The sequence below is a fragment of the Cervus elaphus genome, chromosome 3, assembly GCF_910594005.1.
Source record: "Cervus elaphus chromosome 3, mCerEla1.1, whole genome shotgun sequence".
NCBI lineage: Eukaryota > Metazoa > Chordata > Mammalia > Artiodactyla > Cervidae > Cervus > Cervus elaphus.
In genome coordinates this window covers 3,083,905-3,101,241 of record NC_057817.1, presented here as the reverse complement: position 1 = coordinate 3,101,241, position 17,337 = coordinate 3,083,905, and the positions used below count along the sequence as shown (strand labels likewise).

Here is a 17,337-nt window from a genome sequence, read left to right as displayed (position 1 = left end):
ATCTGATAAATTTCGCTTTAACTTCTGGCTCATTTCAAAACTATACGATTTGGGGCATATTACTTCACCCCTCTTAGTCTCACTTTGTACAAATGCAGCTAATAAACTTTCCAAGGTTTATGTGAAAATAAGATATAATGTAAAAGGCCCAGTAAATAGTACATATACAATGGAGAGTAGTTATTAAAATCAGCCATATTCATCACAGTGAATGATCAAATGAAAAATCAACACAGTTATGAGAGACTTAAAGCCCATGATAATTAACACACTTCTTATCACAATCCTGACTGGCTTAGGAAATTCTTTACCCACCCCACCCCCCAATTTAGTTGGGTTTCCCTTTGTGTTATCACAGCACCCTCCCCTTACCCCTTCACAGCATTTATCACAATATACAATAACAGCTTGTTTTTCTTTCTCACCCTACACAATAAGCTCTGGGACGACAAGGACCGTATCTATTTTTTTTCCCCCTATTTTTTAACTTATTCACTATATTACTCCCAAAGCCTGGTACACACCAGCAAGTGTGTACACATATTGTTGGTTAAGCATACGGGCCTGAAGGAGCAGACAGGCCTAAACTAAAACCCCAGGCCTCTCTCTACATACTATGCAGTCTGGGAACTGTCACGTTCGCTAGGTCCATTTCCTCACGTGTAAAATGGCAATGGCAACAATGCCTTCTTGCAGTGTTGTCAGGGGGCCTAAATGAAATAATAACGGTGTAGTTCTTAGAACAGTACCTGGCACTCAACAAGTGGTAAGTAGTTATTAATAAATGTATGTTTAACAAACATACAAATGTTGAGAACAGACTATTAACAAAATATTCTATTAAATAGAGCAACCACAGCCAAGAGTGCTGATCAATGGATTAAATAAAACTAGGGGGGAAAGTCTCTGCTAGCAACGGATGGAGTTCTCTATTCCTGATTTACACATTATTAGTGGTTTAGATAAGGACCGAGAAGGTTAAGCATCTAATTTACACATGAAAAAGCTAGTAGATTATAAATATGTCAAGCATAAACAGTCAGAAGCATATGGCAAGTTGAATCTTACACTTAGGTTTATGTAACAGATATGCAGGAAGACAGGAAAAGCCTAACAGAAGAGCAATACTTATAAAAACGAAATTCTGATTTTTGTTAACTATAATCTATATAAAAGACAAATTAAGCTGACATGACTGCTAAAAAGCATATGCAATCTTAGAGATAAAAATCTAAACAAACAAACAAAAAAAAAAATCAGGAACCAAAGAGCAATGCCAGAAGTCCAAGACAGAGTTCTAGAGTTCTCTTACTTTACCTATTAAGAATATTCCTCCACTCTAGTGAATCATGGTCTACTTTCATCTTTGGAGTCAAGAGTCACCTTTGGAGTCCTTAACTCAAAAATATGTATAGTTAAATGTAACAAGAACAGATTCAAGGGATTAGATCTGGTAGACACAGTGTCTGAAGAACTATGGACGTAGGTTTGTAACACTGTACAGGAACCAGTAACCAAAATCATCTCAAAGAAAAAGAAATGCAAGAAGGCAAAGTGGTTGTCTCAGGAGGCTTTACTAACAGCCAAGGAAAGAAGAGAAGCAAAAGGCAAGGAAGAAAGGGAAAGATAAACCCAACTGAGTGCAGAGTTCCACAGAATAGCAAGGAGAGATAAGAAGGCCTTCTTCAATGAACAATGCAAAGAAATAGAGGAAAACTATAGAGTAGCAAAGACTAAAGATTGCTTCAAGAAAACTGGAGCTATCAAGGAAACATCTCATAAAAGGATGGGCACGATAAAGGACAGAAATGGTAAAGACCTAACAGAAGCAGAAGAGACTAAGAAGTGGTAACAAGAATACACACAAAAACTGTACAAAAAAGTTCTCAGTGACCCAGATAACTAGAACTGGACATCCTGAAGCGTGAAGTCAAGTGGGCCTTCGGAAGCATGACTAAGAGCAAAGTAGTGGAGGTGACGGAATTCCAACTTAGCTATTTAAAATCCTAATAGGTGATGCTGCTGCACTCAATATGTCAGTAAATTTGGAAAATCCAGCAGTGGCAACAGGACTGGAAAAGGTCAGTTTTCATTCCAATCCCAAAGAAAGGCAATGTCAAAGAATGTTCAAACTACCGCACAATTGCACTCATTTCACATGCTAGTAAGGTAATGCTCAAAATCCTTCAAGGTAGGCTTCAATAGTACATGAACTGATAACTTCCAGATGTACAAGGTGGGTGTCGAAGAGGCAGAGGAAGCCAGAGATCAAACTGCCAACATTTGTTGCATGATGGAGAAAGCAAGGAAGTTCCAGAAAAACATCTACTTCTGCTTCATTGACTACGCTAAAGCTTTTGACTGAGTGGATCACAAGAAACTGTGGAAAATTGTTAAAGAGATGGGAATACCAGACCACCTTACCTGTCTTCTGAGAAACCCGTTTGCAGGTCAAGAAGCAACAGTTAGAACCGGACATGGAACAACAGACTACTTCCAAATTGGAAAAGGAGTACGACAAGGCTGTGTTCTGTCACCCTGCTTATTTAACTTCTATGCAGAGTACATCATGCAAAATGCCAGGCTGGATGAAGCACAAGCTGGAATCAAGGTTGCTGGGGGAAATATCAACAACCTCAGATATGCAGATGATACTCCTCTAATGGCAAAAAGTGAAGAGGACTAAAGAACCTCTTGATTAGGGTGAAAGAGGAGAGTGAAAAAGTTGGTTTAAAACTCAACATTCAAAAAACTAAAATCATAGCATCTGGCCCCATCACTTCATGGCAAATAGATGGGGAAAAAGTGGAAACACTGACAGATTTTCTTTTGTTGGGCTCCAAAATCACGGTGCATAGTGACTGCCACCACAAAATAAAAAGACAATTGTTCCTTGGAAGGTAAGCAATGACAAACCTAGACAGTGTATTAAAAAGTAGTGACATCAATTTGTTGACAAATGTCTATGCAGTCAAAGCTATGGTTTTTCCAGTAGTCACGTATGAATGTTGAGTTGGACCATAAAGAAGGCTGAGTGCTGAACAATTGATGCTTTTGACCTGTGCTCTTCAAGACTTCTGAGAGTCCCTTGGACAGCAAGAAGATCAAACTAGTCCATCCTAGAAGAAATCAACACTGAATATTCACTGTAAGGACTGATGCTGAAGCTGACACTCCAATACTTTGGCCACCTGAGTGAAGAGCCAACTCACTGGCAAAGCCCCTGCTGCTGGGAAAGACTGAAGCAAAAGGAGAAGGGAGTGGCAGAAAAGAAGACGATTAGATAGCATCACCCATTTAATGGAGATGAATTTGAGCAAACTCTGGGAGACAGTGGAGGACAGAAGAGCCTGGCGTGCTGCAGGCCATGGGGCTGCAAAGAGTCGGACACAACTCAGCCACTGAACAACGACAGTATGACGAGAACACAGCCTGAGTCACTGATTGTAATTATACTGTAGCTGCCAAGCTCTCTTATTTTCTAAAATAATCTTACGATGAAAAACTAAAGGTCAAGCTGAAGCAAGGCTGGGAGACTCAAAGCCCTACATGTTCAGGGATTCCCAGCTGCTCCCCCAAGGGCATTCCTTGAATTACAGATGCTTGAATCTCTTGAAAGATCCCTTCGAAATTCTAAATTACTCTAAAATATTAAATACTAAAATACCATTCTTCTTTTCTCATGTAACTTTAAAATGAAAATTATTCATTTACTATTCTTTAATAAAGTATAAAAGAAACAAAGGACATTTTTAAAAATTACTGTCACTTACCTACTATACATAAACAGATTTCATTTCCCAACATTTTCCGTAATTCTTTCACCCAGTTTTTAACCTGTGTATACAAGCGTAAATATTAAAACAAATCCTGTTACAATGACTACAATTACAATACCCCAAAATGCAATGTTGCGAAAATACCTCAAAATTCTGTCTAATGGTCCATATATTTAGTTATTAGGAATGATTCACTATATAGGAGCATGTATATTGCAAACCACAGACACACACATCCAATGGAAAGATTTCTCTCCCATCTACATACTAAGTATAAAGAGAAGCATCTCTAATTACAAACTTTCATAAATCGTCCACATATCTAAGCAAAGCTGTGCACCAGAGCAAAAGCATGTCCACTGCAGCCTCTGATAAGAGATGGTCATGTAGAATCACACTGGATTGAAGAACGTATGGGCTTGAGGATTCCCTAGTGGTCCAGCGGCTAGAACTCAGTGCTTTACTGCTCAGGGCCAGGGTTCAATCCCTGGTCAGGAAACCAAGATCCCACAAGGCACATGATGCAACCAAAAAAAAAAAAAAAAATACACACATATACAAGCTTAATTAGAAGTCTTTTATACCCCAGTTGGTTCCAAAATAGAGGCACAGGAGCTTCTGTGACACACACTTAAAGGAAAAACAAAACGTACAGGAGTAGAAAGAGAGTAAAATAAAGTTTTATCTTCTGGTGTGTGATAGGTTTCTTCACCCTCAGCATCACTGGTACTTCGGCTTTGCCAGCTCTCTCCGCGAGGGCTGTCCTGTGCAGTGAATGACGCTTAGTAGCATCCCTGGCCTCCCACCGGCTAGACACCAGTGCCACTGCCAGGTGTGACAACCAAAGCTGTCTCTAGACACTGCCACCACCGACGGGTAACCACTGGACTAGCCAGGGAATTCCCTACCTCTAGCCAATATTCTTCTTCATCTGCAGTCAGATTCCCCTCCACAGGCATTCTATTCATTAACCCATACACTCTGTGATGGGTTACAGAGGGTCAGAAACTGTCTGCCAAGAGTCCATTTCTTCTCTGACTCTGCTCTAGCCGAGTCTCCTGCTTTGACCAAGAGAATTTGGCAGCACTAGCGCCATGCCAATTCCAGACTAAAGTCTTAGGAAGTCTGTCAGCTCTCTCTTGGGATCTAGTTGTCATATAAGGTTTGGCTGGAATACAGATTAATGAGAGCATGTGGACAGAGTACTGGAGAACAAGACACCAAATGGAGTGAGAAGGCACATGGGGGAAAACCAGGCCCTCTTGGATCCAGGTCCCCACCCAGCCAACCCCAGTTCATGCAGCACTCTGAGTGACTCCACTGACACCACACGGAGCAGAGGATTTGTCCAGAAAAGAAAGAGTGTGAAAATCGCTCAGTCCTGTCCGACTCTTTACAACCCCATGGACTATACAGTCCATGGAATTTTCCGGGCCAGAATACTAGAATGGGTAGCCTTTCCCTTCTCCAGGGGATCTTCCCAACCCTGGGATCAAACCCAGGTCTCCTGCATTGCAGGCAGATTCTTTACCAACTGAGCCACAAGGGAAGCCCAAGAATACTGGAGTGGGTAGCCTATCCCTTCTCCAGGGGATCTTCCCAACCCAGGAATAGAATCAGGGTCTCCTGCATTGCAGGCGGATTCTTTACCAACTGAGGTACAAGGGAAGCCCAGGCAACCCTCAAAGCCATGAGAAATAATATGTTGTTGTTTTAAGCCATCAAATTTGGGGGGTTTTGTTATGCAGCAAGAGATAACTGGTCACTTTTCAACCTAAATGACTCCACTTTCTTTTAGTCAATAAAATACTTAAACCATTTCTTTCCATGCCAAAAAGGCAAGAAGGGATAGAAGAGATAACAAACAGTATCCCAAAGATAAAATGTTTTAAAATATCATTAAATCTGCAAGCTACCTATTTTCATTTTTCTACTCCTTGGCCTGTTTTTCAACACGGCATTAATAATCCAAAGGCTCACTTGTATATCTGCTTCATCCATTAAATGCTAGGAAACAAATAAAAATAAAAAACAAAAAGGGCAAGTAATTTCAAGAAGTACAAACCTGTAACTCAAGGCAAGAAAAGTTTCGCCTTGGAATTACCCCCTTTAGTTACATATCTTTTCTTATTCCCAAAGGCTTTCAAAAGGTCAAATAAGTAAACTGTCACAATCCTAACTGTGATGAGAATTCAGAGGTTAAGTTTAATGGTCACTCATTTTTGGTCCCAAAAACTTTATAAAAACGAAGTACTTTAAAATAAACACTGTGTTGATTTTCCTTTTAAAATCTGTATTGAATCCTCCAGGATACCTAGTGAGGAGAAAAGAGCTTAAACTTGATTTAGTTCTTCTTCTACCTCCCCATCATTACGGAACCCACCCGTGCAGCAATACCAAGTTTTCAGGTGCCCAGTGTGTACAGAATCAAAAAAAAAGTTTGTGATTTTTCTTCAATAAGGAGAAAAAAAGGCGTCTGTATTTTTCTGAAGCTTTTACTTCAGATTATTTCCCTTTCCAATATCTGAGAAAGCCATATAATAAACTATTAATAGATGATATCCATACTGTTAACATGAATTAAATACTCCATTAAAAAATATGACTGATCATCATTTATGTACAAACTATGCTTTTAAAGCCAAGGCTAATCACACTGTTAAACAAACACGTTAATGCAGACTTGACAAATCACTGTTGCTCTATTAAGTCGTTCACCCATAAGTAAGCAAGGTACCTTCTGAAAAGAATCTTCATCTGTTATATCATAAACTAAAATAGCTCCATTTGAATCTCTGTAGTAAATTGGACCCAATGCGTGGAATCTCTCTTGACCTGCTGTATCCTAAATAAAGCAACAAACGTTTATTAGACCAGAAGAAAACATATATCTATTATTTAAACTACAGTGAGCTTCTGACTAATTATAAACTAGGGTATAAAGTTATAGATAACCCCAAAACACTGCTAAAAGAAACAAGCTATAAAAAATTTTAAGTTATAATTAATATTCAATGTTTTACTGTTTTGTAAAGGTTACTTCTCCCCTCCCCAACCCTCCTCCTCAGCAATCTTTCCCACCCTCACTAAAAAGCCAACTCAGTTGTCAAAGGGCTGGCATGACCACAATGGCCTTATAAGCCAGAAACAGGCTTGGCACTAAATTTACGTTCTCCATACAGAGAGGAGACAAGGAGAAACTGCATTATCCTTGCCCTAGTCTCCACCAGCCACTCCCTTGGAAGATTAGGACATGGAGACAGGGGGATAAAGGCCAGGCAGGCTGTCCACCTCTTTCTCTGAAATGGAATCCCTTGAGTTCACCCTTCTCCAGTTGAAAAGTTATGACAGCATTATTCACGTATAACAAGTGTATTCAAGATAGAATTCTTAGCCAGATTTTAGGGGGAAAAGATGTTTAATTAAAAAAAAAAAAAGGTTTTGGCTAACCTTGAGTTAACAACAACAACAAAAAAATCCCAGAAATTCAAATTCCTATTTCTTAAGCCAATCAGTTATTAGAGTATGAAAAACAGGTAAAGGCCTTCACTCATACAGCTGAAAACGTTAACTTACCCATATAGCAAGATTTACTCTCTTCCCACCAATATTTAACTTCTTTGTTAAGAATGATGCCTAAGAAGAGAGATATACATTAAATGATGTTTTACATAAAACTTCTTATCCTAAAAACTATAGATGAATGAATCATATCATATGAAACAAGCTATCTGGGAGAAAAAGCAATCATGAGTTTCTATTAATAACTAAACATTGTTTCCACTGAAAACAGAACAGTATTTTTATTCTAAGAAAAAGATATTTTGTTTTATGAACACAAGTTATGAAAAGTACCCAAAAGCTGGTCATTAAATATTTTTAGTTTTTTTTTTCCCTCATTAAAACATTTTCTTAGCATTTAATTTGATGCCACCTAACCTACTCATTATAGTAAGAGTCTAAGAGACTTCTAAGATGAAATAAAAGAAATGTTTACTGGTGTTTACTTAGCTGTATGAATACCATTACTACTGGAAATTTTCCCGCAATTATTTTGCAATTCAATTATTTAAACTACAGCTAAAAACTGTACCAGGTACTATCACAGAAATGAAAGAAAACAGTTCCAGCTTTCAAAGAGCTTACAGTTCCACTGCAAATATTAAAATGTAAGGAGGTTGGTTAAAATGGAGGGTCTTGCTAAGTACACTATAAGGAAAATGCTGAGAAAGGAGTGTAAAGCTTGCCTGGATAAGTCACAAAACGCTTCAGTAAGAAAGTAATGAGCTCCTCTTTATGAGTAGTAGGGTTTTTCCTGACAGACAGGTGAAACCACTGAAGCCTGAAACATGTAACTCACCATGCCACAGGAAACTCCAAGCTGGTCTGGCGTATGCCAGAGATGAAACTCTAAAGTTAGGAAAAGGTTGAATCAAAAAACCCTGAAACTCCGTATCTCAAGATATGGACTTAACCTTGTGGGTCTCAATAAAAGCTGTTTCAAGACTCTAGACAAGGTTTTTGGTTTTTCTTTTTAATGCACACTACAGTCAGGTGTATTTGCGGACTGCTGTGGATTGCTCCATATCCCCTTTGTGTATTCACAGTGCACACTGAGAGTCTGCCAAAAGAAAGACTGGCTAATTGTATTTATACAAGTATTTCCCAAACTCATTTGACTTCTTTTCCCCTAAAGAAACACCTAACTCATCCAAAGAAGTAAATGTTAGGAAATAATACTGTTGACAATGAAGAATCAATGAAGGGCTTTTAAGCAGTGAGGACATGTAAAATCTGTATTTTTAAGAGAATGACTACGATAGGAAGAAAGACAGGACTAGACCTGGAAGACAGGAGGCTATTTTAAAGCTTGAAAGAAAAGCATAAAGGGCCTGAATTAAATGCATTAAGATAGAAAAGAGAATAAAATCAAGAGTAATTGAAGAGGGAATATAATCAGAAACCTGAGTCAGTTGACATGTTTAAAAAAGGAACAAAGAACCAAGTTCAAAGCTATTCAGAGATTATCACATTTAAGTGTATCGATACAAAAGAAAGTGCAGAGATGGAAAGTAAAACAGATAAAAAGGCTAGGATGGTGAATTACTGATATTACTGAAGGAGAAAGAACCTAGATTTTAGGAAGGACTTTCTACTGTATATATACCAAGGAAAATTAAAAACTAAGAAAAGGCCACTAGATTGAATGATTAACTAAGGAATCCAGATACAAAGGAATCACAAATGGCAGAGCTGAGATCAAATCCAGGAATGTCTACCCTCAAGATACTTTATTAAATAAAACAGAGGTTATATAGAAAAGGGTAAAATATTTAATTCAATGGCAAAACAACAAAGGAAATAACTTGGAAAATAAGAACACATGTTATGACAATAAATATGAATGAAGGAATATTTCCCACTCATAGCATAAGGGTTAAGAATATCAACTTTGAAGCAGAACTTTGGATTTGAATCTCAGCTTTGCCACTTATCAGTTGTATAATTTATTTGAACTCAACCATTTGCCCTATTTCACTATCATTGTTATATAAAGAAACTCAAAATCTGACTCCTATACAAATGTTTAATAGATAAGTAAAGTTAAATGCCTATTTCTCCTCTTTCAAACATATTTAAAATTAAACTGATCTTCCCTCCAAAATTGGCTTTCCACTGTAACATTAGTATTTTAATCACATTCTCCAAGGCACTGAGGTTTAACATCTCAGGAATATCATCACTGAATATTCTTCCTTCCCTGTCATCCCATATTCCAAAAAAACTGATCAAGTCTTGTCTTCATATTTCCTCTCAAGTTCTATGACCACCAGTCTCATATTAAGTCATAAATATAAACACCTTTGGTCTCACCTCACACTCTGGTTCTCTAGTCTACATGCCACATTATCTTCCCCAAACCTCCATGGTTAAAAATAAAAACAAGCAAACAAACAAAAACAAAAAGCCCTTACCACATCCATAGCTGAGTTCTCTAATAAGTTATCACTTTACATTAGTATACTTGAACTACATCCTGCTGGCAGGTAATATCATAAAAGCCTTTTGTCAAGAGTTTTGTGGGGATTTCTCAGCAGAGGGAAGTGAATTATAGCTGGGAGAGCTCCATCATTTCCTTTCTACCACTCCTTCTGAAACTTACCATAATTTTCCATGGTGAGTTGAGAGACAGTGCTAAGTCTCTCCTAAGGAACCATGGATGTATAGAATAATTTTATGGAAAGAGTGCTCATTAGAGCACTGATTCTTTAGAAAAAGCAATAAAGAAAATGGAACAAAATAACCTAAGTATCTATCACTAGGCAATTCTTTAAAAAATATACAAATGTAGCCCATCGATACAGTGAAGACACTACACAGTCATTTCTACTGCTATTGCTAATACCAGCTAACAGTTACTGAATGCTTACCTTTCACCAAGTACTGTGCAATGCACTTTTTACAAAGTCATTCATAAGCTTCTCCTTTAGGAAAGTCAGGGAGCCCTAATATAGAAATAAAAATCTCAGAGCCTTATCTTTGTATCCAAGGACCTCCACCATTTGTCTACATCTATCTTCCTAGAAAGCTTCCAGTATTTATAGAGTCTATACTATATATTCCCTCCAATTCTGTTTGTTCATAAAATTCCTCTCTAACTTGGGCCTATTCTTTAGTTTCTATCTTAATCTCATCTATCCAAGACCAGTTCACAGACCTATAATAATCTTCTCTGAATTTTTTAATTGTCTCATACCACCCATACAGCCCACACTGGATTTCTCTATGCAGCAGAACTTTAGGGAACCTAATCTTACAATATACAGCACATACCACCTCATATTTTAAGTTATCTTTTCATGGGTATACGTATTCTGTTAACTAGATTATATATTTTTATTTACCACTTTCACAGTGCTTACAATGACATGGGCAGTGTTTTAAATACTTTTCAATATTAATTCACTTCTCGTAAAACTCTGTGATTAGATATAGTTATTATCCAAATATTATAGAAGTGGACACAGAGACAAAGGAATGTTAAGTATCTTGTTCAAGGTCACAAGCGACAGAGTAGGATTTGAAATCTAGGCGGTCTGGCTCCAGGCATGACTCACAGGCACTGTGCTGTGGTACCTGCCAGACTGAGATGTGAATGAACACTTCTCTAACCGAGGGGGCAGGGGGAACCACAGTGCTGCCCACAGTAGACCTGCAAATGCTGTTACTGTAGATAAATGCATCTACAGCGTGCCTGGTATAATTCAAGTTACGTGAAAGATATGTTTCAAATAGTTTCCTTATAAACCAAATTATTTTAACTCAAATATCTGATGCACCAGGAAAGCACACTGTAACACGGTACTCACTAAATCTTTTCCTTCTGTCTTCATAACAAAAAAACTTAAGACTCTCTCTATGGAAAGAGTTCTTCTGTAATACAAATCATCTCATTTTATATAAATCCTAAATTCTTAATATTTCATGGATATTTTTTAAAGAACAAACATCTTCTGTTTTAAAAATAATTACAGTTGAGAATAAAGTGGAAAGATTTAACATGACATCAAGACAGCTGCAAATGACCAGAAGGTTGAAATCTCTTTTTTCTCCCCCCAACTACCTCTATGAGGCATACTTAATTTGGCCAAGCTACTGAGATACCATTCATGGTTATGTAATACTCTGGGGCAGAGGTTCTTAATTCTACTACATGGTAGTAAAAATGGGAGGAAGGTATAATCATGAACTGCTTTGAGAATCAGATAAAAGCCATGAACCCACTCAACACTCAAGAAAACAGCTCATATGCACATATAAAAAAAAAATTTTTTTTTATAAAGCTCTGGCAACATCTCAGTGAAAGAACCCCACTGAGAAAGAGAAGGGGAGAGTGGCATAAACAATGTCAATTCAAAGGTTTCGAGGAATATGGGAAGAAAAAAAATAGTACATATTATGTGCCACCACGCTTCGTCTTTCTCATTTTATTTTTGTATTAGTAAGAACCCTGTGAAGTAGGCAATTAGCCCTATTTCACAGGTGTGGATCCGAGATTTAAAGAAATACAGTGACTCACCCAAGGTCAGACAACTCAGTCAGGTACTGCAGTGGGTGGAAGGCTGTCTGCCTTTTCCCACTGCACAAAGCTGCCTATTCTGGAACACACACGTTCTTAAGCTGGCTCTCCTCCACTTGGACTGAGTGCTCCTGGACACCAACTCACCTCCCAAAATACTCTCAGGGCAGCCACAAACAGTGAGAATCAAAGCAGTGGTACGTTTCTCACTTTAGTCCTCCAAACCCTGAGTTGTGTTTGTGTGTAGCATGCTTGGTTGCTCAGTCATGTCCAACTCTTTGCGACCCCATGGACTGCAGCCTGCCAGGGTCCTCTGTCTATAGAATTATCGCCGGCAAGAATACTGGAGCAGGTTGTCATTTCCTACTCCAGGGGCTCTTCCAGACCCAGAGATCAAACCCACCTGTCTTGCACTTTCTGCATTGGCAGATGGATTCTTTACCAGCGCACCACCTGAAAACCCTGAGTTACAGCATCACTATTTCTTCTAATTCCAAAGATTTCATCTTCCAAACTTTAGGTGGATTAAGAGATTTATCAATCTTATTAGACATCTGTCATTCGCACCTGATGCTTATTTACCCAGCACTTTATTTGAAGTCATGATGGGTACTTTTTTAATCTCTATTTTTAAAAAATGCTTATAGGTGAGATGTAATAAGAATAAATTGAATTTGCCAAGTGAAAGTCTTTTCATATCTGGTTTCATCAAAGTTTTAATGTTTTTCTGGGTTTTTTTTTGGCCAAACCACTTGTTCTTTTGGCAAAACAAAATACCTAATGCAGTATAGTAACAACTGTAGACAAATATCCAACTGTCTTTATCTAAATTCAATAGACTTTCCAGTTATATTACTTTTGCTACAGTTACTAACATTGTTTCTGGCTTAAGGATTTAAAGCATCTATTGGGAGTTCCCTGGTGTCCAGGGGTTAGGACTTTGTGCTTTCATGGCCCCGGTCTTTCCCTGATCAGGGGCTAAGATTATGCAAGTGGGGCTGGGAGTGGCGGGCGTAATCCACTGACTCCTTTCAGCTGAAGTTGCGGACATGAAAGGGTTCAGTCAGGTAACTCATAAAATGAGTCCTCTCTAGCAAGGCAATAAAAATGAGCTACCAGAAAACTAAGATGACTTTCTACAAGGTCAAAATCATGGTACAGTATATAAAGGTAACAAATCAACATGTTACACAACTTAAGTTTATAAAATGCTATATATCAAATATTTTTAATTTAAAAAAAGAAAGAAAACTAAGCTGGGTGCTTGACTACCTCATTTCTTATCTTTAGCTTCCATAAAGAGCTATTATAATCAGTTTAGAGTCCAAGTAAATACTTTGAGGAGTCAAAAAGTCACTTCGAAGGACTAGCTCAAAACATACAGCAGAAAATAAGTTAGATATAGAACAGTTATGTGTTAGAAGTTCAAAGCAATAATTCAGAAAAACTCTTCTTAAAAAAAAAAAAAAATCACCCACCCTTCCATAGCCCACATATATCTAGTAAAATACTGAGGGAAAAAGGAAAGATTTTATAAAGACATTGTAAACAAATTGGCTGAATCTTTTAAGTGGCTTCCAGTACTACCTCAGAAGATCTTTCACACATTTGAAACATTAATCTTATAAACAAGGAAATTAAGATTCCTAGCTGAGTATAAAACTAACTGCTAGAGTCTGAATGCCAAGTGTTACTCTGGAGGTTAAGGTGTATGAATTTAAAAAAAAAAAAGTAGCTGACATAGATTAAGAAAAAAATAGTTACACCATCACTATACATAGGCCCTCAGAAATCTAACCCAAGTCTTTGTTTTCTCACTTGCAAACTCTTAGGATACTGTCTTCCCAACCAACTTTACAGCACTGCTTTGTTAATCAAATGACAGGCACCTACCCTAGACTTCAGGAGGCAGAGAGGTGGAATTCCAGTTAGAGTTCTAAAAGGAAAGATGATGGATGGTTCTGATTATGAAAAGTGATTCGGCAAACAAAACTAAGACAGCAGACCCAATATTAATCAATGTGGCAGCCCAAAAACTCATAGGATCTTTTCTACTTCGGAGTTAGAAAAGGATTCTCCACAGGGGAGGTGACAGCCTGCACTTCTTTGCACAGTTCAAACCACACTAAGAGTCATTTCTGCAGCTTAAGCTATCAAATTTTAAGAAAAGAGGGCAATGATTAAATATCAAGTATCCAGAAGAGATGTCAAAATAATGATATGACTTAGAACAATGTTACAGGCGGTCTAGTAAAAGGAACCAGAACTGTTTACCAAGAGAAGACAAAACTCAAGGAGATGTATAGCCATCTTCAACTATCAGAAGGGATGCCATGTGTGACTAAGATTCAGAAAGCAGGGAAACAGATTTTCTATCTAGACAGGGAAAAATGAACTGGAAAGTAATCTGTCCAAAAATGAAACATGCTATCTCAGGATACATTGTTTTCCACCTTCTGTATCAGCTCATCTCACCTCCAAGATGTTCAGACTAAACTAGGCAATCACTTGACTGAAATATTAAACAAAAGACTGAAATAGTAAACCATAAACTATCTTAGGTTCCTTTTAGTCTTTAAAACAGGAATGCTTGAGAGTGTACTTTGCAACCAAAACACAAAGTATTTTACAAAGATAAGTAGTAGGTAGTTCTTTTTGCTAAGTAAAAAGGGAAATTCTTTCTCTCACATCTTATGATGCATTAGTTCCTCTCCATCTGGAATGAAAGGTATACAAGACTCTCTATGGGTCTCACTGAAATCAGATTTCTCTGAAAAGACTGAAAAGATGAAATGATCTGATATCCAAGAGAAGGAGACTGTATATAATGCTGTTTCCATATGTTGGTACACAGCAAAATCCTCAATTCTAGAACATAATCCAGATAATGTTTGTGATCAGAGTTACATGCTATGCTTTGAGATCTATGTAGATTGCAGAGGTTTCCTCTCAGACATTTAAAAATCTGAACCCAGCTAAAAGCTTTGAGGATATTTTTGGAATGTATAAGTGTAATTTTTAGGCTGAAGGGCTAAATTATCTTTTTTAAAAAATTAAGAGCTCAATTAAAATGGTCTTCTCTTTTCTCTAAGATCTGTAGCACAAAAGAAATCACTAAGGGGTGGTTTACCAACATCCAGAAACAGTGCTCCAAAATTTTAAATCTAAACTGGATTCAAATTTCAGCTTGAGAACCAAGACTTGTAGCAATATGATGACCAACAAGTTACTCAACTTAACCATGCCTGTTTCAGCATCTGTAAAATGAGGCTAATAAAACTATCCACCTCACAGGCTGTTACAAGAACAGAAGAAAAGTAAAATACTCAGCACAGTAAGAACTCACTAAATGTTGGCTATTATTACTTTACCTTAATAAATTTTGAAATTTCCAACTGATCATAGGTATTGAACCTATAAATTTCCTTTATCTCTCTAGCAACACTCAACCGTAATTATTAAAATTGTGTTAAGTGACCTTGTACAAAAATGCAGGAAAACAACAACAACAAAAAAACTACCCAGGTTCCCGACATTCGCTCTTTCAGATCGTATGCTTTATACAGAAGTAAAAACAGACGAGTAAAAATAGAACATGGAATCAGAATCAGAGCGTCTTTGTAAATTCTAGACTCAGTAGTTTAAAAATAGCATCAAACATCTAATGCCACAATTAAGAAACTGCATTCTATCAAATAGTGTCCATGGACTTACACACTACACAATCACTAATTAACACCTATTGCGCAATTTGGGGTAGTAATAATAAAGATGGAGCACTTACACTGGGCCAGGTCCTAGGTGCGTTTATGAATATTTGTCCTGACGATCCTATGAACTATATTCTATTATTATGGCCATTTTAACAGATGGAGAAACACAGGCACAGATAGGTTAATTAACTTGCGCAAAATCACACAGCTAGTTAAACGAATAGAGGTGCAATCAGGCTCAAAGTCCAGTAGACTTGACTGCCTCTGATGAAACTGATCAGGGCGGATTCGTTGGGTATTTTTCTTCTAACACGTGCAAACTGATTTCACGCTCAATTAGTGATTACATTTTAACACTTTTCTGACTAACAATCATGTATCTGCAAATGAAAGCTGGCCCTACATTTACAAGCAAAGAAAATAAACAGCAGCAGTAAAGCTGTTAGCTTGAGGACTAATTGTTGGCCAGTATTCGTATGACGTTTCCACGTGAATATGGGTCGACCCGCATCGGTGAATATAAGTGACCCACAAGTCAGACCCACGCAGGCTGCAATGGAACTGCGTAACCCTCACCAGCAAGCGGTCATTTCAAAATCCCTCCAGAGAGAAAAGTCTTGCCAATCGGCGCGTTGTTCGAAGACAGGACAAAATGGAACTTGCACAAACACTTAGTCATCAGTAAGTGCTGAAGTTACACATCACCTAGTTCGCAAAATCAAACCCGCAGCTAAGTTCCTAATTCCGAAAGAAAGAAAAAGGGCTGACGCTCGGTTGACTGACTGCAGGGTGAAGGCACCTAGGGCCCAAGCGGAAGCGAGTCAGAGAGGAAAAACTAGCCCCACGACCGGGACCCCACCACATGCGCAGCCACTCTGGGGACCCTGGGGACTTTTCAGGGCCCTTCCACTTCTCTCCCGAGAGCCTGTACCGTCTCCGGGCTGCCCCGACTACGCGTCTTCCCAGGGTGAGACCGCAAAGGCAATGCGCAGGCGGAGGGGACAGGCCTGGGATCTGGGCGCCCCGACCCAGAGGACCGCGGTGGCAAAGTCCCCTGAGGCGCGGAGGCGCAGGGGCCCCGAGACGCCGCCCCCGCCCCCCGCGGCCCGCACCTGCAGGGTGGTGATGTGCTTGTCGTTGAACTTGTTCTCGCAGTAGCGCAGCACCAGCGACGTCTTACCCACGCAGCCTTCCCCCAGCAGCACCACCTTGAACGAGTAGGCTCGGCCCGCCGCCGCCCCGCCGCCGCCGGCCGCAGCCATCCCGTCGCGTCCCCGCCGCCCGAGCCCTAGCGCCGCGCCGAGTTCCCCAGACGCCGCGGCACCTTCACAGCCGCGGCCCGCGCAGCCCCTCCGCACCGGCGCCCCCCGCCCCGGGCGCCGTCCCCACTGCCGCCTCCGGGAGAGGCCTGGAAGCGCCGAGAGGAAAGTCCGAGTGTGAAGGGCCCCGGGCACCACGTCAGGAACCGGGGGAGAGGCGAGGAACGCTCGCTCTCCGCCTCCCTCTAATGGCGTCTCCTTCCTCCTACGTCACACGTCGGGTCACGTGACGGCCGCGACGGGGGCGGCCCCGGAGCGCGTCTGGGCGTGGGCGGGGCCTGCGGACGCGGCCGCGGGCCCGAGCGAGACCCTGCGGGCCCTCTCCGGCGGAGCTCGGCTGTCTGCGGGCCGCCACCTCTCTGCAGCTGGTGGGAGCCTGCATACAATGAGGAATGAGGAATTTGAGGCGAGCCCAGCTCAGGTGGAATGTTCAAGTACACAATGTT

The 17,337-nt window shown here is 39.6% G+C and overlaps 1 protein-coding gene across 2 annotated transcripts in view; it reads right to left on the bottom strand.

Annotated features, from left to right (window-relative positions):
* The window catches only part of RAB21 (RAB21, member RAS oncogene family), a 30,580-nt gene extending 13,484 nt beyond the window's left edge, over positions 1-17,096 (bottom strand). For both annotated transcript variants that reach the window (XM_043879511.1, XM_043879519.1), the window contains exons 1-4: positions 16,685-17,096; positions 7,356-7,415; positions 6,517-6,624; positions 3,774-3,837 (exon numbers count right to left, since the gene is read on the bottom strand). In XM_043879511.1, the coding sequence (XP_043735446.1) occupies positions 3,774-3,837; positions 6,517-6,624; positions 7,356-7,415; positions 16,685-16,834 (382 nt within the window). In that variant the 5' untranslated portion in view covers positions 16,835-17,096. The remainder of the gene's footprint in view (positions 1-3,773; positions 3,838-6,516; positions 6,625-7,355; positions 7,416-16,684) is intronic.
* Positions 17,097-17,337: the final 241 nt, after the last annotated feature.